Raw genomic sequence first — 24470 nt, 5'->3', positions numbered from 1 at the left:
AATCATGATTTGCTATTAAAAAAATTAAATCTATACGGCGTAAGAGGTATAGCCCTTTGCTCTTTTTGGCTCCTATCTTAAAGATGGAAGACAGTCAGTGTGCTTCAATGGTATCACGTCAGAAACAATAGCAATGAAATATGGTATACCGCAGGGCTCTGTTCTGGGACCCCTCCTATTTGTCATTTACGTAAATGATTTATTTTATCATTTAGTCGATTCAACCTGTATCATGTTCGCAGATGACAGCACTATCTTTCATCAAAATATAAACCAGAAAATAATAAAAGAAGCTACTGAAAAAAATGCAGAATGTTGGTTTGCATCAAACAGTTTGAAACTCAACGCTAGCAAAACAAATCATATGATATTTTCTCCACAGGCAACAAGTACCTATGAACATACAAAACTTTTAGGAGTTTTTCTAGATCCCTCTCTGAATTGGAAGTTTCACATCGAGAGGGTCTGCTCTAAACTAAGTAATATCTACTATGCTTTTTTTCACTCTCATATTTCCTATGGGGTAATTTTATGGGGTAATGCATCCGACTCTGTCAAAGTATTTAGGCTTAAAAAAAAGCCATCCGAATTATTGCTACTGTTGCCTTCAGAGACCATTGTAAACCTTTATTCCAGAAATTCAAAGTCATGACACTACCTGGAAAAAATAAATCCACCAAGTACCAGAAATCCATTGTAGAAAAAATAAACTGAGTATGAATTCAAACTTTCATGAATATAACACCTGCGGTGCTAGGCGTTTCAGACCACAGATATTCAGATCAAATAAATCTGCTAATAATTCTCTAGATGTTGCTCTCTACAATAAATTACATTCAGTTGGAGCAAGATTCTAAATATGATTTGCTTGAAAAAATAATTGAAAAGATTTCTTTCAGAAAATGGGTTCTATTCAATTCGTGGGGATATGGACACACCTGTCAGCGATACGCTTAGTTGAAGTAATACCTGAAATAGTAGGAGTGCTAGTTATGTGTATATGTATATATTATTTTTGGACCTGCTTCGAAATATACATTGTATTTACGTAGTTAATGAAGTTATCTATCTATCTATATAAAGGCAAAATAAACGTTAGGAGCTGTTTTCTGTTGAAAAAAGGTCCTAATTGTCTACTAAATAAGTACCGCTAATTAACTTTTTCATTCACTTGGCCTATACTTGACTCTAATGCCATATTGCTATCAATGCACGTACCAAGATTGTCTGATTCATTATTCTCTTTCTACACCCTTACTACAAGTGAGCTAATTTTTTCAGTCGTTCTATAGTAAAACTCCATCACTACTGTTTTACTTGAATTCACAACTAATACATTTTTTCTGCACCAGGTTGTGAGTTCAAACGACAATAACTTGAACTTTTCTTGATGTTCCTCGGGGCTATCAGCATCAATTGCTGAAATTGTTTCATCCGCCTATAAGACAATACAATTTGTGTTTATATAAGTCGGCATATCATTAATATGTAGTAAAAGAATAAGTGGCCCCAAAATAGAGCCTTGAGGAACAACTAGGTCCATGCCATACGATTGAGAGTAACAGTTATCGATTTTAACATGTGTAGTATGGATGTACCGCACTAAATAATTCGGAAAATCACTCGAAAAATTCGAATAAATCATATGATTCACTTTATGAAGTTCTTAAAGCAATATCAGTGGCCGGGTATACTTTGAAAATCACTCATTACTGTCCTGCAAGCGTGGCCCACTTAGTCCGCACCGTCTGCAGCCGCTCCCCAACATTTTCTTGTACTACGTGATTTTTGCACCCACCACAACTGAAATCTATTCGAAGCGCAGTTGTCTAGAGAACCCACGGCAGAAGATTGCTTGAGCTTGTCCAACCGGTAAATTCAAAATGGCTAAAATTGTGATTTTGTTTGTTTGCGTCGCTGTTATGCAAGTGGGTGAGTACATAATTGATTTCATTTTTCATTTGCTTTTTATGAAATCTCGCGCTGAAAATTTTCTCACAGGTGATCCCAAAATTCATGGATTTCCTAGCAACCCACTACTAGTTCTTAAATTACCACAATCAATTGAAGTGCAATTTCAGAATTTTTCAGAAATGTCTACGAGTTTTTTTTTTCAAAAATATATATCGAATAGGATGTTTCGTTGTTTCGTTGTTTCGTTGTTTCGTTGAACATATTTTTCCTAGAAGGGTTTTTTGTTTTTGGGTTCAAAATTTCAAATCACTTGTAGATGCAGGGTGCCTATTTTTTTAGTTCCATCTTCCACAATTGTAGTGAGATAAACATTTTTATATTTATGTCTAACCTGTCATCATCTTTTTTGATCTTCACATTTTCCAATAACCAAATTTAATAAAAATAATACTGAATTCCCTATTAGTCCGGTCAATTTTGACATTCGAAGCGAAGAAAATCAGTTAGATTGTTTAAAGTATGATTTAAAATTAAATTCGAAAGTTTTCCATCTTTCCCCTGTGTGGAAAAAATTTCATTCAAGGTCAAAAGTCAAAAAAATTTGTTTTTCGCGATATTCAGCAAAACGGTAAGTTTCATCACAAAATTACTTCAGACAACTATTTGAATCGTTGTATCTCAAAAAGGGAGGCTCGTAGGAAAAAAAATATCGACACATTTTTTGTAGACAATTTCAGGATCTACAATTTTTGTCTGAAGAATTTTTATGATAAAACTCACAGTTTTGCTGAAAATCGCGAAAAACTCATTTTTTGACCTTTGACCTTGAATAAAATTTTTTCCATAGAGGGGAAGAATAGGGAATTTTCAAATTTCATTTTTCAATCATATTTTGAAGAATCCCACTGATTTTCAGCTTGGTGGGAATTTGGGTAGCTTCACTCTTATTTTGTGGTCTAATTTGACCGGACTACTATTCTTCAATGAAACTTCATTCATCTCCCAGCTCATGATGGTTAATTCCCTCTTTGATAAAACCCCTCTGAATATGAAGTTTTTCTTTAGAATCGTGAAATATGGATTCCAGAATCCTCAAAAGATGTTAGTTATGAATATGTTTTTGTAAAAACGTATTCAATTAGATAGAAAAAAATATATTTCATGGACTTTGCCCCTGTAAATTCTGGAAACTAAAAAAGTTTGAACAAAATTGATTGCCCTTTTCCTTTATCACTTCTTCCAACTCTGTTTCTTCCTGAATCTCCGTTACAGGAGTTTATGGATTGACATGCGAATGTTGAAATCACTTCAATTACAGACACCGCCGTGAAATGCAAAATCAACCAGTTTTTTTGCCGAATGATCAAGCTTTCTTGATATTTGAATTCGTCACAGTTCAAAAAAGTATATATAGAGATCAACAAATCGAACTGATAAATATTTTTCAACACTGACACATAAAAGAGAAAGAAGATACGGTCGAATTCATTACAAACGAAACTATTTTCATAAATAACGGTTTGTGGATAACGGAAACACAGAAAGATTCGATTATTTACAGAAGTTCAAGCGTCGATGACGCTATCAGAATGTCATGAGTTCAATCATTACCACATTTTCAAGAGAAAAATTTGAAACCTAATCGTTTATAAATTTTGGAAATGAACGAATGAACCATATCCTCAAATATTTGGAAGGCCTCAACATCAACCCTCTTTTTATTATATATCAACGACTCATTGGAAAAAAAACAAGAATTTTTCAAAGCAGTTTATCAGTTTTCATTCAAATATCCAAAGTTATGGCTCAAAAATGAACAGATAGTAAATCAAGAAAATAAAAATGCACCTCTTTGAAAATTCAAATCCACAATCAGATGATTCTAATGTTCAAGTTTATAACAATGAAGGTAGCAAGTGACATCATCCTTTCAAAATTACTATGTTGTTGTTGTCAGTAAGTTCTATAACTACCGAAGTCCATTGTGGAATGAAACATTTGTTTCGATTTAGGAAGCAGTAGTTGGCCATGAAACTGGCAATTTCATTCATTGTTTCCTCAAGAGCAAACCTCTATTTGATGACGTTGTTTATTAAAAATTGATCCAGCATTTTAATAATTTTTCTCGGTTGATTCTTGGCCATAGTTTAATTTTTTTCTTGAATAATTTAGACGATCTGTGCTAATTATTCATATTGTGTTGACTGAGTAATAATCGCTTTTGAAATATGACCTCACAATATATGCTGAATTCTGTGAAGAATCCTCTTGAGTTATTTTTGAATCTGACTCGTAGCATTGACTGATAAACTCAAAATATGTTTGTTGCTTCACAATTCAACTTATAAAAATACTTGCTCGTTAGTCACGAATAATAACTATACACGGTGAACTTGAACATGGTAATATGGTAATATCTTTACTGACCTCACATCTGCAAAACAGATGTAGTTGTGTGATGTTTAGGTTTCGATAACTCAAGTAGGTACTTCACGTAGCACCATATTTATAATTTGTTTCATCATTACCATTATTTCATTTTACTGAAAGTGAACAAAAGTTTCACTCTAGCGTTCGTTAATTTTGATTTCCTTGTTGATAAAGAAATGTTCTGGCTGTCTACTTCTCTAAATAACGATGCGTAAAAGTTATACTCAGACACAAAATGGAAAAAAAGCCTTTCCTCAAACAACTACTTGCTCATGAACATTGAATAACACAGAAGTAATTTCATTCATTTAATATTTTGTTTATTCAATATTTTAAGAAGGAGAAGGAAGGTTGTTGAATTTTCATTACTCCTTTTCTGTACAAAAAAGAGGGAAACTTCACAAGGAAGAAAAAAGCAATCAGAATCTTTGCAAAGATTTTTAGATCATGCATAGCAGTTATAGTTCAAGTAAACGATATAGTGCAACCTAGCTTCCAACAGCTCCCCTTTAATAATATAGTTAGGGAGCTAACTACTTTTGTTGTTATTGATTATATAAGAATTACAATAACTATATGATATGTATGAAATGAAAATATATATATATATATATATATATATATATATATATATATATATATATATAATGATATATATATATATAATAAATATTTGGTTTATATAAGTGATTGGGAAAGTGGGGATTCCAATAACAGTGTGATAATTGAAAATACTTCTGAATACTACTTACTCACATATATTCACAATCAATCGCTTCAAAACCACTTCACTAACTTTTTTCGAAAGCTTCTGATAATTCCTCTTCCATATTCTCTGTTTCACTGTCACTGCCGTCATTTAAATCAATAATGAATTTATTTCCACCAATAAAATGGAATTGTCCAATCTCCATATAGTCTTTTTCAACTGAAATCAATTTTTTTATCTTTTTCTGCCAGTCTTTTTCGGTAATACTAGATACTTCTTCTTCAATTAGCTCTATTACCTTCTCATTAAATTTTGGAAAATCATTCTTACGACTGATGCTTTGTTTCAATTTTCCCAAATCAACTCGATGGGATTTGAATTTACATCCAAATTTGGGATCAATGTGCTTTCAAACCATTCCCCGAAAATACTATCTTCCATGTTCTTGTGATAGTCAACATTGCAGTCCCCAATTTTTTTTTCCACATAATTCCAAAGAATTCTGAACCCATCCTTCACTTCCGCCGCAATGCACAATGATTAGTCGCGATCCTTCGTTTGCAGGCATGTTAGGCGTACACATTCTCGAACCATCAGTCCACCCTTTTGTAACTGTGTCGTGAGTATCGATAACAAGATTCGTCCAAATAGAAAATGTGCTGTTGTTCCCGTCTATATTTAGTTATTTGTTCTAAGTATTTGTTACGCAATTCCATTATTCTTCTGCTTTCCATAACTGCTTGTTCATTATTTTCCTAGTTTCTTTATTCAATTCTAAAGAGTTTTGTCACAGCGGCTCACGTTATGGCCGGAAATATTCAATTTCTTCCTTATGATTTCAGTTGTAGGAATCTCATTGCTTTTGTAACAGTCGTATATTGGTTTTTTTCAATGATTTCATCAGATAAACATCTTTGAGTGTGCCGCTAACTTCAGGAGTGCACAATATCGTTTACTTCGACTATACTCACAATTACTTTCATATGCACAGTTTGTACTCCAATAATTCAATATGGACTTGAATCAGATAACACCAGAAATACATTTAAAATAATATTATCAATTAGTTTTAATTTTTTTCCACAAACATGTCAAATTTTATAATCTTGGAGAAACAAACAAAATGAAAAATATAAATTACAATTCGAAAAATTAATTTCAAAGACGTAGGTTTATTGTCAGAAAATATGAAAAATGCATGCGCAGGAGTGCATGACATCACTTTTGAATGTTTTGCATTAGCGGGGATATGAAACGTTCAAAATTACCCATCGCGTAGGATATTATGTATGAAGCTGACTTATTCAATATCGCGGTTGTGATCTGAAGGATTCATGAGTTATTCATTTTATCCATTTACAAATAATGATACTATCACTGATGAATAATACATTTGATTTGAGCGATACACACTTTACCGGAAATTCTTGAATGCCAATAATTTTTTACAAGCAAAACACTTTCCATTTTTATACCTTTCACCAACAAACTAAACACGCTAAACAGCGGAAACTGTGTACATATGTTCGAGACAAGTGTACCGATATAAAATAATAAAAAAATCGCTGATTCAATGTACTTAGCCCGCTTAATTTGAGCATTCCCCTATTTTTTGAACAACCACGATTCAGTGAAAGATTCAAAGAACTTGCTAGAAAGTCCTTTCTGTAAGGATACATTCCGAAAATCAAAAGTTTAATGGTTTACTGGTTCACTTTACACGGCTTCCTGAAAATTGATGAACTGAACACCACAATACTAGGCAATGCTTTTATCGATTTCAATAAGAACTTTCAAAACAGTGAAGCAGTCATCTGTCAAACCAGACATCTGAAATGTGTCACTATTCAACGAAGACACTTTTCCCATAGACCTAAACTCAAGTGCTAACATAATAATCTTCAAGAAATAAACTGTCCTTGATATTGTCCTGCTGAGTTATCCTTTCAATTTAGAACCATCTAGGATTGGTGGCTGGAACAACATAGGATTTGTATATGTTCAACATAACGAATAGAATGACAGGAAGGCTTCAGTTTATCTTCATTAAGAGATCAATTGGAGGCCAAATCAGTTTTCAATTGGCAATCGAGTTGAATGAAAATTGCAATCGATAGCCACTGAGTATTCATAATCAACTCGTTGCCTTGAAATGATTAGCATTGTTTGAATATGAATAACTCATAACGATAAGGTCATTTTTGTCGTGTTGCATGAGCGATAGTTCCACAAGTATGCTGAAATAATAATGTGGAAAATCACAAATCGAATGGCTGAATACCATAAATGAACTCGATGTGTCGATATCTTCAGTATTATTAGCGAAAAGTGGGAAGTACCTACCATAGATATGATTTCTTGAAGTCACAGTTATATTTATCACACCGTTTGCCATTCTGAGAAAACAATTACCTACATGCCGACTATGGAAATAGTTGACACGATTCCGATTAAATGTTATGAAATGAAAAACTATAAAACATAGAAAAGTACAAATTTGTTCTACTAAGGAATTGACATTTTTGTGATTCGTAATCAAATTTATTTTTAACAGTTGCTAATTCCTACTCCAAACATATCAGTTCTCATAGCATTTTAATTCATCATCAGTAATAACTAGCACTAAAATAGATATAACCTTCAGTACAATAATAAATTAGTAGCTATGCGATGAACTTCAGTTTGTTTAATGAAAGTCAAATCATGGATGTCAGATACACTGAGGAAGTGAAAAAAACAGTCATGAAGAAATCTGAGTCTTCTCAATTTGTTATATGCTACTGTCAACCAAGATCTTCAACAATGCCATTTCTTATAAAGATATCACTGATTGACGTTTCCTAATCATCTTCAGGCTATTCGCGTATGAACTCTTTGAAAACTACCTGAAAAATAGACAATATAAAGTCATGGTTGGAGAGGAAATGAGCTCAAGCAAAACAATGGAATACGGGGTTCCACAAGGAACAGTCCTCGGTCCGCTCCTTTTTAATATATATCTAAATGACCTTTTTAATCTTGATATATCTAGTGACATAGTGAGTTTTGCTGACGACACGGTAGTTATTTATCATTCGAACACAGGGGCTGAATTGAAAACCATCGTCGATAATGACTTCCCAAATATTATCGAATGGATTGCCGGTAAAACTCTCACGATAAATTCAGATAAGACTTTTTTTCTACCTTTCGCACAATATTCCAAAAACATGCCGATGTACAAAACTTTGAAACTTGATACTTGAAGTTGAATCGCAACCGTTTTGAAAAACGATATAATCAGTTAGTTCGCTCCTCGATATACCGCTATTTATCCATTTTGTGAATGTTTTGTCGAGTATATGCATCCTCAGTTAAGTTAGCTGGAAAACATTCCAAAGAGCTCCTGAGAAAACCCATAGCAGCTTGTCCAAGGGAAAAACTCCAGCTATCAGGTAACTTTGATGCTCCCGTATCGAAATCAATTACAATTGAAATTACAGTCCACTGATAACGCCATTTATGTACTTTTGCTATACCATTTGTATTTTTCAACGTAAATTTTTTTGTGCTGAAACATATTGGTGTCCATTTTACCCCCAACAAACTTATCGAACTAGAAAGCGGAATTGTCTGTCCTGACGTTATTATATCAGGTTAGGTTTTGGAGAAAACCGATACCTGGGTTATACAGTAGCTCAACAAATGTATCAGAACCATATAATCTTCAACTTCTATGACTGTTGTTGCTATTGTTGACATTATAATTACTGTTGAATGTTATCCTCCTTCAGAAAAAACGAACTTTAGGTCGTTGAAAGCTTGAAAGCAAGAGTTTCTTGTGATGACTCTTTGGTAGAAGTGTATATCAGAGAATTCTTCGAACTGAACAATTGAAAAATCATATAAATCCAACAACAAAACAATAGCCACAATAATGATATACAGGGTGTCCCTGGACTTCCTCTTTTCCTCTCGGGAATGTATAGATGGGGTCAAAATATCACCAGTACTTCATATAACTTTTTTTTCTAAAATCCTTCGTTACCAAGTAACGGGCCCTCGAAGTTACAAAATGAACAATGTTTTTCTTTGATAACTTTTCAAGTGAATATTCAAAATCATCCAAATTTTGGTAATTGACTAAACAAATGAATTCCGTCGATGAGCTTTCATGCAGGAGTCAGTTGTTCTGCTACAAAGTCAGGAACGGACTACCCCCGATGGTCCACACCCCAAAACTTTGAAATGACAGATATTTTTCAATATTTTTCAACAAAATAAGGTTACTTGGACAATTTTATGAATAAAAGTACTCGAGTGGAAAGTCGATCGGAGCAACGAGTCTTGATAAAAATGTAGTTCTACTCGACGACATCAAACCCGCTCGTCCACCATTATTTGAAATGAACTTGGTTACGAAGACTTTTAGGAAAAAAAGTTATATGAAGTACTGGTAATATTTTGACCCCATCTATACATTCCCGAGAGGAAAAGAGGAAGTCCAGGGACACCCTGTATACAAGGCTATTTCTAACACCTTCACCATCCTTTGAAATTGTCTGAATATGGTGGTGAATGAAAATAAATAATGCTAGACCAACGTAAAGTTGTCCGTTCTTTCAAGAGGTAAAAGTTACGATGACCCGGATAGGTGTTATTGAACCTGTAAAAGTTACAAGACACCGAACTGAATAAAAATGCTTCTACCGCTATAGTAAGAAATATTTTCGAGTTGACACTAATTCACCCAATGAAAAATAATTGATGATGACTGGTCGTTTGAAATACGTAGGGAGAAGAAATTAAGTTCATTTGCTGAGTAATCACGCTTACAACATGAAACGACGTATTATGCAAGAAAAACGAAATGTGGTTATTTTCGATAGTTGAATATGTAAATCGGAAAAAAGCAATTGAAGTAAGATTTGAAGTACAAAACTAGACAAAATCTACACGTCCCAACCAGAGAGTTTGTCTAAATATAGTAAAGAGGGTATTCCTGGTAGTAAAAAGTAATAAAGGCCCAGTATGAATGCAGAACGCAAACAGAGAGTTTGAACAAAGCTTTGCGATTTTGTTTTGGTTTTCCGCTGGCATAAGCGGGTTTATGAAACTTTATCTGGTCCATCCTATTTTTATATCACAAACGGGTCGCAAAAAAAAGATTTTATGAGCGTTCGTGTCTGGTTTTCTATTCACAGTGGCTTGTGTTTGGGTATTCAATCAGAAATACTTGTAACTAGTAACAAAATCTAACTAAACTCATTGGAATTGATGACTATGTTTATTTATTTACATATTGTCATATGTCATATTATTATTGTCATAACAACACAAAATAATAAGTAGGTATGCTCGTTTGAAGAGAAATCAGAAAACAGAAACTATAGTTTGTTTTCATCAGACAAATCCGATCAACCTCCGTCGAATGTTATGATTGAAAGTTCTACAATTTCCTAAACTGAATGATCTAATTTTTAAATGTTGTCCTCTTCTTTTACAACATGTTTATGTGGTCCAGTCGTCCTAGTCAATATTGTAGAGGATTAAATTCCCCACAACTTTCGTTTCAAAAATGTTTTTTTAAGGTCATTTAAGGTCAACCGGTAGTCCCGGTGAAAAACTCCATATAAATTTTCATTTCTCATTAACTATCACATTGTATTCAATAATTTTTTCGATAAATGGATATCTATGTATAACTGATTTCTAAAATTATTGACTAGTGTGTTCTTTGAAAAAGGGGAAAACATTTTCAAAAGCAATTGAGAAACTGCCGAATTTGAATCTACTTGCTGCAGCATTTGAAGGAGATTAACTGTCCGGTTCAAAGATTATTTTATTGCTAAAACCTGGCAGTTCTACCTACTCTTCAATACACATGAATTCCTCATTTACAAAAATCCAAATTATATTTATGAAAGATATAAAACTTTCAAATCTCAGAATAATTCAAGGACACAAAACAGTCACACTTTTTTTATTCCAAAACACTCGACAGCCTGCTTTTTTCGTAGTTTTATTTACGATTCTATCAAACAATATAACGCTCTGCCCAGTGAATTTAGACACTACTCCATGTATAATTTCAAGAAAGATTGAAAACATATCTGAAGTCTTCTGGATAGATAATATATTCACGTTATGCCTTGCTCATGTGGTTTTACCTTTGTCTCACTTTTGTGTATGTTTTGCTATATATTTTACCTCATTTAAGCTACCTCATTTGAGCTACCGCATTTAAGCTTGAATATTTACTTTGAAATTTATTACCTTTGTTTTTTGCTTAATTTTACAAAGATTCATAAACTACTCACTTACCAATGTATACTAGGTAATTATTTTTATATTTCTATATAATATTTGCTGTCTTCTAGGTTAAGTTGTAAAACAACCTCGGCTGAACTTCGCCCTTTCATTAATTTTTGTATCTACTTCTTCTTTATAAACAATATACACTACGATGCAAATGTATGGAATAAATTCGATATTTACAAAATGAGCGTCTTTCGGAAGAAATCCAAAAACAGATCAACTTTAATTTTTGATGGCCCATCTCATGATATTCATTTGAAAGACGTTTCGTCACCGGTGTTGGCGTGATGACGTAATCGACAATTTTTTTAAATGCAAACAGGGGTCATGTGGCACCTCATTCAAAAGATCTACTAATCATCTATTCAACGGTATAACCATGCCAATATTCATTTATACAAGATGAACCAAAACATGTTATTTATTGAAGTACAATAAAATTATAATAAATGTTCAAATTGATGACCTTCAGCTATGATGCAATGTGAAAGCCGGCACTGAATTCATTTCTAACGTTTCCGAGAACTTTGGGGGTTATTTGTGCAATCTCCGCTCTGATGCGTTCCTTCAACTCTTCTAAATCATTTGGTCGATTTTGGTAAACTTTACTCTTCAAGTATCCCCATAAAAAAAAATCTAACGGGGTCAAATCCGGAGACCTTGGTGGCCATTATATCAGCCCTCTTCTTCCTATCCACTTTCCTCGGAAAACAGTATCTAGGTAGGTTCGTACATCAACGGCGTAGTGTGGGGGCGCCCAGTTCTGCTGGAACCACAAATCATTTCTATTTGGAAATAGCTGATTCAGTTGTGGCATCAGATAATCTTGAAGAAAGTGTAGATACCGAGCACCAGTTACGCTTTCCTCAAAAAAGTATAGTCCTATTATCTGGTTGTTCAAAATTCCGGCCCAAACATTCACTTTTTGTGGATATTGTGTGCTATGCTCCTCCATCCAATGTGGATTTTCTCTTGCCCAGTATCGATAAGTCTGACGGTTTACGTGACCGTTGAGCATAAAAGTAGCTTCATTTGAAAATATTATATTTTGTGTGAAACTCCAATCTCTGTGCGAGCGCTCCATCATGATTTCGCAAAATTCGACTCTTCTGTCAAAGTCATCTTCTAACAGTTCTTGGACCAGCTGAACTTTATACGGATGCCACTTTTTTTTTTCAACACTCTAACAACAGTCGATTGGTGTAAATTATTATCCAGTGCGACTTGCTTCGTGCTGGTATGGGGGTTTTCTTGGAACGCAAGTAGCACATCAAGTTTTTGGACTTCTACCACTTTTAGGGAGATCTTTAACATGGCCCGTTTCTCGAAACTTTTTCTCAATTTTACTTATTGTTGATTGAGAAACGGGTTCTCGGTTGGCGTATTTCGCATTGAATAAATCACGAACTTCTGCCTGAGTCCTTACTTTATCTCCACAGCCAATCATGATTAAAATTTCGATTCTTTGGGTTTCTGTTACTTTCATTGCCAGATTATAAGTGATTTAAATATTTTTCTAGAAATGATGTCAACCGCTTCAATGATACTTCACTTCAATGACATTGACTAATCTCAAGTAGAGTGTAGGACTTTTATCACCATTTCTTTTTTCTAATCAACAAAAACAATAGAAGACAGTACGATACTTTATTCTCAGTGGCGGTGCATAGCTTTATTTGGTACAACGAATTACTATTATTTGTAATTCCAGTCTTCTGAATACATAATTTCTGTTGACCCTGTATTAATACATATTGAAACCATTATACCGTTGAATAGACGACTAGTAGACCTTTTGAATGGGGTGCCACATGACCCCTGTTTGCATTTAAAAAAATTGTCGATTACGTTATCACGCCAACACTGATGACGAAACGTCTTTCATATGAATATCATGAGATGGGCCGTCAAAAATTAAAGTTGACCTGTTTTTGGATTTCTTCCGAAAGACGCTCCTTTTGTGAATATCGAATTTATTCCATACATTTGCATCGTACTGTATGTCAATGAATAAAGCCTAATTATTATTATCATTATTAAATCTTGTTGGCAGTCTATAGTACTCCAAAATCTGTGGACAGTATCGATCATCTTTGTTATGCATAATACATCAAGGCTACAAAGCTGAATAAACCTGGGCAGTTATCAAATATTCCACCAACAAAAAGTGCAGCAACTCACCAACATTTCAATATTGTTCATTTTCAAGTGAAAACTTGGTCAGGGCATGATTTGGAACCCCAGTTATGGGGTTGGGCAATGCGTATCAAATTTCTTTAACCTTTCACGACAAATTCAGTACCTACTCCAAAGGAGTTGCTCAACACAATATTCTGCAACTGCAAAGGTGCTTGTGGTTCGCGATGTGGATTCAGGGAATTGGGGTTGCTCTTTAGCTTGTGGCCAGTGTAATGGGCAAGATTGTCTGCTTCACCATATCAGAGCGATGTCAATGAAAACATAACGTTTGACCCCAAAATCATGGAAGACCTGGAGACAAATATCGTTGAAGACGATAAAGAAGAGGACTTTGCTGATTTGTCATTTCCAGTTCAAATTCAATTCCCTTGAATTCCTATCATTGGAGACATGCCTTGGTCTTCTTTCAAGGCTCTCAATATGTTGTCGAGGGCCGGTATTTCTATTTTGAGATGAAAAGAATGAATCCTTCTTCTGATTCCAAGTTTATATAGTTTCCATCAACAGGCACAGTTTTTCCTCCTGAAGACGGTTTTGGTGATTTGACAGCTTCATTTCTCCTCTCATTCTTGAATTTATGTATCGTTGATTTTGAAACTCCCTTCATTTGTTCACCAGAATATCTTACGAAGTATGTTGTTGTTGTTGGTGTTTAAGACCATTAAGGATAATAATCAATCGTTTGTATTGCTTGTTGCAATTTCTCCAGCAGAGGCACTATCTTGAAGTAATATCTTTTGGAAAATATGTTTTCCGTTAACAAGTTAAGGACTAGCCAGGTCTTACCTTTCAAACAAAGGTTGAAACGGCGAAATTTTGTCATGGATGAAAAATTCTTGGAAATCCTCATAGGCGTGAAACACATCAAAAATAATCCTTTTGACGACAATTAAAATACTAGTGAAAGGAATTCGACTCAGTAGAAGCTGTGACCTATTTGAAATTCTTAAGAACCAATGAAATTTTCTATAAATATTCAAGCATCGAATGCGAAATTGCCAGTGTTTTCAGATTCGTTCGAGACTCGAGAGTCGCTTCAATCAGTTACTTATTCCTTTGAAGATTATCAAATTCATACAGCGATTCACCTAACGATTCGCCAGCAAAGTATTTTATAATCACAGCACAGAATAAAATCATTTCGCCGAAGCCAAGTACATCGCAGACAGCTATAAATATACTGGGCTGTGTTTATATTGGACTTTTTCGTGTACACATCTCCACAAAATTGACTTTTGTACTTTACGAACAAGCCAGGAAACTCAATATGAAAACACTAGTGTGCTATCTTTGGTTCAGGGTCTATTTTGTTGATCTGTCTTACACTTTACCGTCTAAAAAATCATCAACTGATCGAAAAACATGTTTAATTTTAATTCATCAGAAATGTTCTCTCGCTAGAAGGCGTTTTGCATCAACTGAAACAGAGATCGCCTATTTTGAAGCAACAAAGGCGTTTCCCACTCAGAAAGAAATGAAAGTTTTGAATTTATACAATTAGTTGCAAATTCTGATGATAGTTTGTGAAATGAAATGAAGTCAGCAAGAATAGGGTTTCCCATTCATCAAACTGCAATTGATCTGTGCAAGTTGTGTTCAGAGAAAAGTCAGTAATATTTGCTTTATTTCAGCATCTGCTCTCCAATGCTACAACTGTGTCAACTGCCAAGGAGATATGAAAACCTGGCCCAAACAGGCTTGTGGGTCATCCGGAGCTTCTCCTCCCGCTGGTTATGAATATGCCTGCGCTACCGTGGAATACAAAGGTAAGTTATTTGCCACAATAGATCATTATTATTACAGAAAAATCGACGAGAAAGCTGTTTAATACTGTGACCTGAAGAAGTAACTTGTTTGTTCTAATTTCTCATTTCCTGGCCCAAAAGGTCTTAAAAAAAGTTGGAAAGGTAGATTATTTACTCAAGTCTGCAAACAATTGAGAGCTGTGTTTATTTTTTTTGCGTAATTCTTATGTTTTTGGGTGTGCTAAATCCCAAAATAACTTTTATTTTGCCATAGAACATCACCTTTTCTGGCAATGTAGGTATCTATGTTGAACAACTTATCATCTTAAAATAAAATACAAAAAAAAATTACATTTATAATTGCGCAACAAAACTTACTTTTTCATCTGGAATACTTTGAGTAGTAGGCACTAAACACATTTATATTTCCCAGTGAGACTCGTTAGTGGTCTTTTTTATTGCCTGCAAACTCCTCTATGACATCTTGAAGGCAATCCATCTTTCCCTTCTGAAGATCCGTCATGGTTGTGATGAATTGTGCATCAGCCATAAGCCGTCTAATATCTGGTCAAACGAAAATATTGTCCTTCAACTTTACCTCTGAGAAACCTAGAAAATTTGATATTGGGTAGTTAAAGCAATTTTCATCTTTTGGTAGTGACTTTACAAATTGCTTCGTCACTCCCAGCTACTCATCAAGTTTTTCTAGCGGTGCTAGGCCAACGGTGTTCTTTTTTAAAAAAGTAATTATAATTAATTCAAAAACAGTAATAAAAAATTAAGTGTACCTTTTTTATTTATGACCTCAAGCGAGACCAAAAACCCCGTTTTTCATAATACAATTTTGCGTTTTGCAAAGTAACCTAACGTTCTTGATTTTTTTGAGTATATTTTTAGTTTTCAGAACACCTAAATACATAGAAATCAGTTGAAAACATCCAGACAGCTTTTTTGTTGCAGACTTGGAAGTCAATCCTCATCAAATGAAACGAGTTCGCATTTATGAAAGAGAACATTGTGACTATTATATTACCTAATAGCCTTGTTTTTCGTTGAAATTCAGACACAACATTTCCGGTTTGAATTAGGGTCATGTTTGATACTTCAAATCGTTTGCATCGCCTTTGGTATTCTCCACCGCAGTCGTGGACGAAACCTCAGGCTCAAAAACCTGCTGACCATGGTCAACAAACCCAGAAAATATCGTTGATACAATAATCCCCGGTCGTAAACTTACACATTCTTTGAATAATAATTTTATGATGTTTTTTCTAACAGACGGGTTAGTAACAGTAACGTTAAAATATTTATAACTATTTGTATGGTGATTTCAAGAACGAAGTGAGCAATGCAGACTGAAATTAATGGAGGATGGAGTGTATCTTTCGTTACTGTGTTGAATGAGAGCAAAAGTATAATCAGTATGATAATCGAAAACGAACAAATTGTATTTTTTCACCATAGCATTTTCCATTCCATTCTGATATTCAATACTGAAAAAGTGAATTATTTCTACTTGTAAAATCTTACACTGCAACGATTTGCATCTACTTCATTTAATTGTATTACTTTCTGAAAATTCATTTGTATCAATGATTACAAACAATCAATATCAAATAATTAGATACAATTTTTGAGTCATTCACATTTTCTGACAAATTTTTTCATGCATTTTTCTTTTGGCACAGTTTGAAAGTAAATAATTCAACTGAAAAAACACGATAAATTTTGAGAAAATTAATTTAAGCTTCTGGGAAGTTTAGGCTGAAAATAACGTATTTTTATTCTGAATTCAATTGGTTCGGGCTTGTTTAATATGATATAATACGATTATTTTGCAGCTATTCATTTCAATTTTTTGTTCTCTCACGGATTTTCAACCATATTATATCTTATTACACAATGGAAGTTCGAACTAATGAAAGTCAACACGAAACATTCTCAACCACGTATTTTTATTCATGACAACATCGAAAGAAAAGGTCATACTCAATATTTACATTGAAAAATTCCATAAACTATCCATAACTTACGAAGATATTTGGTGGCAAACTGCAGAAGATTTTTATAAATATGCAAATACTTCTTAAAGATTACTTTGCTTTACCAGAAATTTGTTATGCATACTTAACCAAATAATAATTGGTTGTTGAAGTATGATAACAAAATTCATAGTGTTATTGAAAAATATGGTTAATATTCCACAATTAATAATAAATGTAGATGAATTACGTATTTTATTTTCCTACTTTGTTAATAAAACAATAACTCTAATTAAAACCTCGAAAAATAGCTCATCTCATGTGTTTTTGTGTCCTTTTGGCAGAACACCCTCTATACACATCACACACACACCGAAGGGGTTTACTATTATATTAAGGCCCTTTTAGCACTTCTTCTGCTTCAACCCATTCTGGTCATTGACTACGAAACCAACAGGGTTGTTCAAGAAGTTACGTCATTCCATTGGCTTGTCTCTCAACCCCCAGGGTGTATTGAGGTCCTTTTGAAATTTTTTTTCGTCAACGACAAAACCCTTCTGGTCATTGACGATAACCTCTACAAGAACTAACAAGGGTGCACAAGAACTTACGTCATTCCATTGTTCTCAGGATACATTTAAGCCTTTTTGATAACTCATCACATACCTACGTCACCTTACATCCAGTTTTCCCAATTTTTCCTCAAAGATTGTAGGTAATGTGAAGAATGTTTCTAATTCAACTTTTTCCAACGAAACGAAACCCCTAAAATTCACCTCATTCCATCCCCTATAATATCTCACATCGACTTTAATAATTTTTTCTGCAATGAGCAAGCAATTTTTTATTCATAACTATTTTTACGATGATCATTTACTTCAAAACGATAAAATGATGAAAAAATTGAAGGCTAGACCATCAAAACAGTTTTTTACAGCGATTAATTTTTTATTTTGTTTACAGACAGGACAACATACAAGACAGCTGTCGACAGATTATGCGTGAGTGCAGAAAAGAAGAATGGAAAACTCATGTTCAAATGCCCCACCAGCAAGGGAGAGCCTCTCAAAGATGACTGTCCAGTTTGCCAGACTGACTTGTGTAATTCCTCTGCAAGCATCAGATTCAGTTTCGTCGCACTTTCTTGCGTTGTTCTTGCTATCTTCTTACCCAAGTACTTACAGTAAATTTGGCCGAGATTTTTTATTTTGTGAACACAAAATAAAGTGTTGAAATTATTTTCTGAAACACTGTTTGATTTTAGCAATATTCGATAGAAATTATATCGAGATTTACGAAAGAATAAAAATGGGTAATCACAATATATTTTCAATGATAATTCCACATTTAATAACTCTGTTGATTTTTAGTTTTGAAACTACTTTTATAGGTTATGTTTTGAGTTTTCGAGATTATCTTTTCCGTTGATTTTGTACAGTTTGTAAATTTAAAATTTATTAATAAATATTACAATCAAAAAGTGTATTCTTTTTCCTCAAGACCTTAACAATTGAAATGGAACTCCAGTTTACATGTAGCCAAATAGTAAGCAAAAGAGTCCATCTACGCAACAGAGTGCTCCAAAACATTATCATGCATAGAGAGAGAGAGAGAGAGAATATACTTTATTGTCATAAGATTGATCTTGTGAACAAAGTTTCACTCAATCTATAATGCAATTATATGTAACAATGAAGTGCATTTATTTTCACTCATACATAAAATCAGTATATACAGGGTGTCCCTGGACTTCCTCTTTTCCTCTCGGGAATGTATAGATGGGGTCAAAATATCACCACTACTTCATATAACTTTTTTCCTAAAATCCTTCGTTACCAAGTAACGGGCCCTCGAAGTTACAAAATGAAAAATGTTTTTCTTTGATAACTTTTCAAGTGAATATTCAAAATCATCCAAATTTTGGTAATTGACTAAACAAATGAATTCCGTCGATGAGCTTTCATGCAGGAGTCAGTTGTTTTGCTACAAAGTCAGGAACGGACTACCCCCGATGGTCCACACCCCAAAACTTTGAAATGACAGATATTTTTCAATATTTTTCAACAAATTAAGGTTACTTGGACAATTTTATGAATAAAAGTACTCGTGTGGAAAGTCGATCGGAGCAACGAGTCTTGATAAAAATGTAGTTTCACTCGACGACATCAAACCCGCTCGTCCACCATTATTTGAAATGAATAATTATCAAAGCAGAAATAATAATGATAACGTTAATTCAACAACATTTATCCTGAGATGTCTACCATTATTCGAAAATATTAGTTTTTGAGGAAAATGGAAATGATAGGTGAAATGTTCATAACGAATTTTTATAATGCAAACACGTTTAACTAACGAAACTCAAGAGCCTCAAGAGCAAACAGAAATGAAAAATCCGCTACAGAAACTGCTCGATATGACCACCTTCTCTCTCTATACATTTTCTTAGTCTGCGAAGACACCCTCTCTGTACTTGAAATAGCATTCCAGGGTCGTTTCGTATGGCTTCACAATGTAATGTTATTCTATTCAACAATGCATCTCTTGTGTGAATAGGTGTAGCGTAAACAAGGCTTTTTAGATGCCCCCACAGGAAGAAATCCAATGGATTTAAATCCGGAGACCGCGATGGCCATGAATATGGCCCACCTCTACCAATCCATCTATTGTGGAAAATATGGTTCAGATGGTCACGCACAATCAAACTAAAATGAGGAGGAGCGCCATCATGCATAAACCACATTTCTCTTCGGGTTTGCAATGGAACATGTTCCAAAAGTCCATTCAAATCGTTCTGAATGAACTCCAAATAACGTTCTCCATTCAATCGGTCCTGTAGAACGAATGGTCCTATAAGATGGTTTCCTATGATACCAGCCCAAACATTCACGTTGAATTTCCGTTGGTGTTTGATTTGCAATATCCCATGGGGATTTTCTTCGGCCCATATATGGAGATTATGAGAGTTGATAACTCCATCTCTACTGAAACCTGCTTCATCAGTGAATAAAACTCGATTAATGAAAGTCATATCCTCTCTCTGCCTATCCATGAACCAATTGGCATATTCCAGTCGTGCTGGAAAATCTTGAGGTGTCATGGCATGTACCTTCTGGATGTGAAATGGGTGGAGCAGTTGTTCCCTAATTATTCTATGAATAGTGGACTTGGATGTATGGAACTGTTCTGATAGATTTCTGATGCTCATTGAAGGATCATCAGCGACGGCTTCCAAAATATTTTCCTCCAATACAACGGTACGTACAGTCCTAGGAGCGCCCTCACCACCTCGTTTTGGCAAAACTGTACCTACAATAATATCGAAATAAAACAACGTGCTCAAATTAATTATCAATTATTACATACCTGTCTCCCTCAAGCTGCGATCGACACGCTCGAATGTTTCTCTTGACGGTACCGTTCGATTGGGAAAATGCTCGGAATACAGACGACGAGCTTCTGCAGCATTACAAAATGCTCGTCCATAAAATACATGCATATCTGCATATTCATTGAATGTAAACTGTTCGGCCATATCAAAAAAATTCAAAATATCCTATAGAATATTGACAATACAATGATAGTCATATGACAACGCACCACTCAACAAACAAAATCGCATTCCAGTTTCTCATTTTTTATCAAAACTTTCTAAAAGGTTTTTTTGTCAATATCTGTGATAGAAATATTATTCCCTGGATATTTTTCACCTGATCATGTGCAGCCGTTTTTGTAGTTCATTCGTTTGCTTTTTATTAGTATAGTAAATATTTTTTCCGATGTGCGTTTTTTCAGCTAAATTTAGATTCGTGTTAAAGAATTTCTCCCATAAAATTATAATTATCAGTGAAACTCCTCAACAGTTTAGCTGTGAAGAAGAATTTGAAACATTCGAATGTTGAGTTTCATGAGATTAAGATAACTGATCAACACGAAACGTGATTATTCCACACGTATTATGTACCTACATACAAAATATGGAATGAATTCGATATTTCATAGTAGAGTAGCTTGTTAGTTTAAAAACACCACGAATCTACAGAACTTGATATTTCTTTTGAAAAAATATCTGCTATCACAATTGTGACTTAAACTTCCATATAGGTACTGTACTTTTTGTTTACGACTTCATTTTAGCATACTTTGTATTATTCCTGTTATAAATGTTGTTGAATTAACGTTATTATTATTATTTCTGCTTTGATGATTATTCATTTCAAATAATGGTGGACGAGCGGGTTTGATGTCGTCGAGTAGAACTACATTTTTATCAAGACTCGTTGCTCCGATCGACTTTCCACACGAGTACTTTTATTCATAAAATTGTCCAAATAACCTTATTTTGTTGAAAAATATTGAAAAATATCTGTCATTTCAAAGTTTTGAGGTGTGGACCATCGGGGGTAGTCCGTTCCTGACTTTGTAGCAAAACAACTGACTCCTGCATGAAAGCTCATCGACGGAATTCATTTGTTTAGTCAATTACCAAAATTTGGATGATTTTGAATATTTTTTTAAAAATTATCATTATAAAAAATCAAACAAACTGTTTCCATTATAAAGATAGAAATCACTGTTAGAATTCCATGAGTGTTGAAGAGTAATCTACAAGAGTCTGTACATTTTGATTTGCACATAAATCTCATGACTCGATTTTGCAAAACTGAAATATTTTGAAGAAGATAACCACTACATACTCCCGAAAATGAAATTCCATATCCCAAGTGAGATTCCACCAAAGAAAAATAAACAGTCTTAGCCGCTGTTAAAGCAAGTTCATTTGCGACTACTCTGACTGCATAACATCCAGAGGACATTTTGTTACACAAGGCATAAATATGTTCTTCAAATTTTACTTTACTATCGATATGTACTCCTAAAAATTTTAGGCTACTTTTGTTCTCAATGATGTTACTCCCAATGGGTATATTGTCAAGTTCGCATCTGAAAGTTACTATATTAGTTTTCGAAATATTTAGAGAAAGACGATTTGAATCACACCAATTTTTCACTGTCATTATATCGTTGGATATGATTTTAGTTAAATCGTTTGCATTGTCCGATTGCCAAAAAATGGTAGTATCGTCTGCAAATAGTGTGAATTTCCCTTAAATATTTATACTTGTCAAATCGTTGACGTAGATGAGGAACAATGTTTGCCCTAGTATTGAACCCTGAGGTACACCCTTATATATTTTTCCAATTTCTGAGCGGTGGTTTGTTTCCACCATCTGGCTTCGACCCGACAAATATGAGCTGAACCAGCTCAGTATCACTCCTCTGAAACCGTAATAAGGAAGCTTCCTCAGCAGTATTTCGTGATCCACACAGTCGAAAGCCTTCGAGAAATCGCAAAATACTGCAGCAGCAACCGCGCCACTATTGATTCCAGTATAATCTTTTTCCATGAGTGAGAAAATTGCATCATTAGTGCCTTTACCACTTTGAAAGCACGTTATCTCCCAGACAAGGCTGGAGTTGGAAGTGTTATTTTCTCACCATCTCTCATTTGATTTTTCGTAGAGTTTGCACCCAAACACCTGTGGCATCAGCTACTCGTTCTTGAACCTTCAAAGTTAAAATACAAAAGTGGTTACAATTTTACTCATTATCATACTTACCTCTTACCTTCGCGAGGGAAATTCTTATTCAATTTGCCGTTGCTACCGCTCTCATGAATCTCAATTCCTCTGATTTGTCCAGGGAGAACCTTGTTTTTCAGTTTACTGTTCGAAGGCATTCTCAAAGACAATAAATAACCCACAGTTGACCAGACAGAATGATATCTTCACTCACTGTACTAACACGATGTTCGCTACACGAGTTTCTCGATGCTAATGAGCTCTGGTCCCACTTCACCGTTTGATCTACTGCGCATCCAATATTCAGAAGCACAGCTAGATTTGCGAAGCTGCCTAAATAACTGAGACACAAAACAGACAGTAGGTCAAAATGAAAATGAGCTTGCTTCAAACTGATTTACCTTGGTATTTACTTATTTATTCATCATTTATATGAACTATCTATTTTTATTTAAATGAATGTTTTTTTCAAATGATGAATAAAGACATAATATTATTATTTTTATGTTTTATATTTGTGGTATTTTCGTTAGAATTGTTGATAATATTAATAATTACGTTCAAGTACGGATTGATAGTTTAACTTCACCTGTAAAGGCGAAGAATCATTAAAATTTTCTCAACTCAACCTCACATACAAATATGAAACTGTATGTGAACTAAATGGGGTATGTTTTAGGAGAGATCAATTATCGGAAAAGAAAGTTTTTGGTGTTCTTCTTTTTTATCTTTATTTAAAAAATGTGGGAATATTCCAAAGAAAGGAAGAAAGAAATCCATTTCAAAATAAACTCTATAGAAAGATCTGTGGACCAAGCAAAAAAGTGTAAGAAAAAACCCATCTCGAAACAAGTGAATTGATATAAACATCGATTACACGAAAGAAAAATTACTGTCGAAACAACTGAATTCATATGAACATTGAATTATATAAAAAACACTTTTTTTATTTAAATTTAAAGATAAGAACCGCTGTTTTTCAGGTTGATGATGTTGGTATTTTTTTAATACGATTGTCAAAGAGATTTGGACTGAATGGACTGACCCGGTACTTGATGAAAATTAATAACCCAAGCCATGACAATAATCACACAATCTGTCGAAAAAGTTGAGAAATAAAAAGAATCAGCAAAGAAAAAACTGTGCATTAAACTATAAAGTTTACCCATTCTACACGTGTATAAAGTTCTCCATCAACATATTCATATTTTTCAGATTATGGAAGGTAAAAATACCCAAAGAAAATCGATAAAAAGTAAAGACTGACTCTAGTTAAATATATGAGAATGAAAAAAGAAATTTTTGAACCCTCGTCAACCCCCTTGCGCCATTTTCCGAGCAAAGAATTTCAGAATGTTGCAAGATGGTCCAAACGATGCAACGTACAGTGAGCTGGCCTTTCTGCTTATTTATTTTTCCTTACAATTGGCTTTTGAGTGTTTCCAGATATCAGGACTTTGAGTGTTAAAGTCCTATATTTTTTGTGCTAACCGTTCCGAGTCCTTGATTCTTGTTTTGCATTCCAATCTAATTCACGCTTCTACCCACAAGGAAATACCGTACATCCCTCGTAAAAAAGTTGCGCAGTTTTATTATTTTCCCCTCGTATCAC

At 34.1% G+C, this 24470-nt stretch overlaps 2 protein-coding genes across 2 annotated transcripts in view; both read left to right on the top strand.

Annotated features, from left to right (window-relative positions):
• The window catches only part of LOC111510203 (myrosinase 1), a 408217-nt gene that overhangs the window by 55024 nt on the left and 328723 nt on the right, over positions 1-24470 (top strand). The window lies entirely within an intron of this gene.
• On the top strand, positions 1772-18756 carry LOC111510180 (uncharacterized). Its single transcript, XM_023166069.2, has 3 exons — positions 1772-1932; positions 15181-15315; positions 18240-18756. Exons 1-3 carry the CDS (start codon positions 1884-1886, stop codon positions 18461-18463), a joined length of 408 nt encoding a protein of 135 aa, XP_023021837.2. The 5' UTR covers positions 1772-1883; the 3' UTR covers positions 18464-18756.

Source organism: Leptinotarsa decemlineata, unplaced genomic scaffold (genome assembly GCF_025532065.1).
Source record: "Leptinotarsa decemlineata unplaced genomic scaffold, Ldec_3_MD MMD2_tig00000010_RagTag_RagTag, whole genome shotgun sequence".
NCBI classification, from domain to species: domain Eukaryota; kingdom Metazoa; phylum Arthropoda; class Insecta; order Coleoptera; family Chrysomelidae; genus Leptinotarsa; species Leptinotarsa decemlineata.
The sequence above is the reverse complement of the archived record's forward strand: the minus strand, read 5'-3'. Positions and strand labels throughout refer to the sequence as shown.

What these genes read in the sequence shown, in the direction of transcription:
- LOC111510180 (XM_023166069.2), top strand. Translation starts at nt 1,884, where the DNA reads ATGGCTAAAATTGTGATTTTGTTTGTTTGCGTCGCTGTTATGCAAGTG. An exon ending in CGTCGCTGTTATGCAAGTGG is followed by an intron (nt 1,933 to 15,180) that starts GTGAGTACATAA and finishes GCTTTATTTCAG; the next exon opens with CATCTGCTCTCCAATGCTAC. An exon ending in CGCTACCGTGGAATACAAAG is followed by an intron (nt 15,316 to 18,239) that starts GTAAGTTATTTG and finishes TTTTGTTTACAG; the next exon opens with ACAGGACAACATACAAGACA.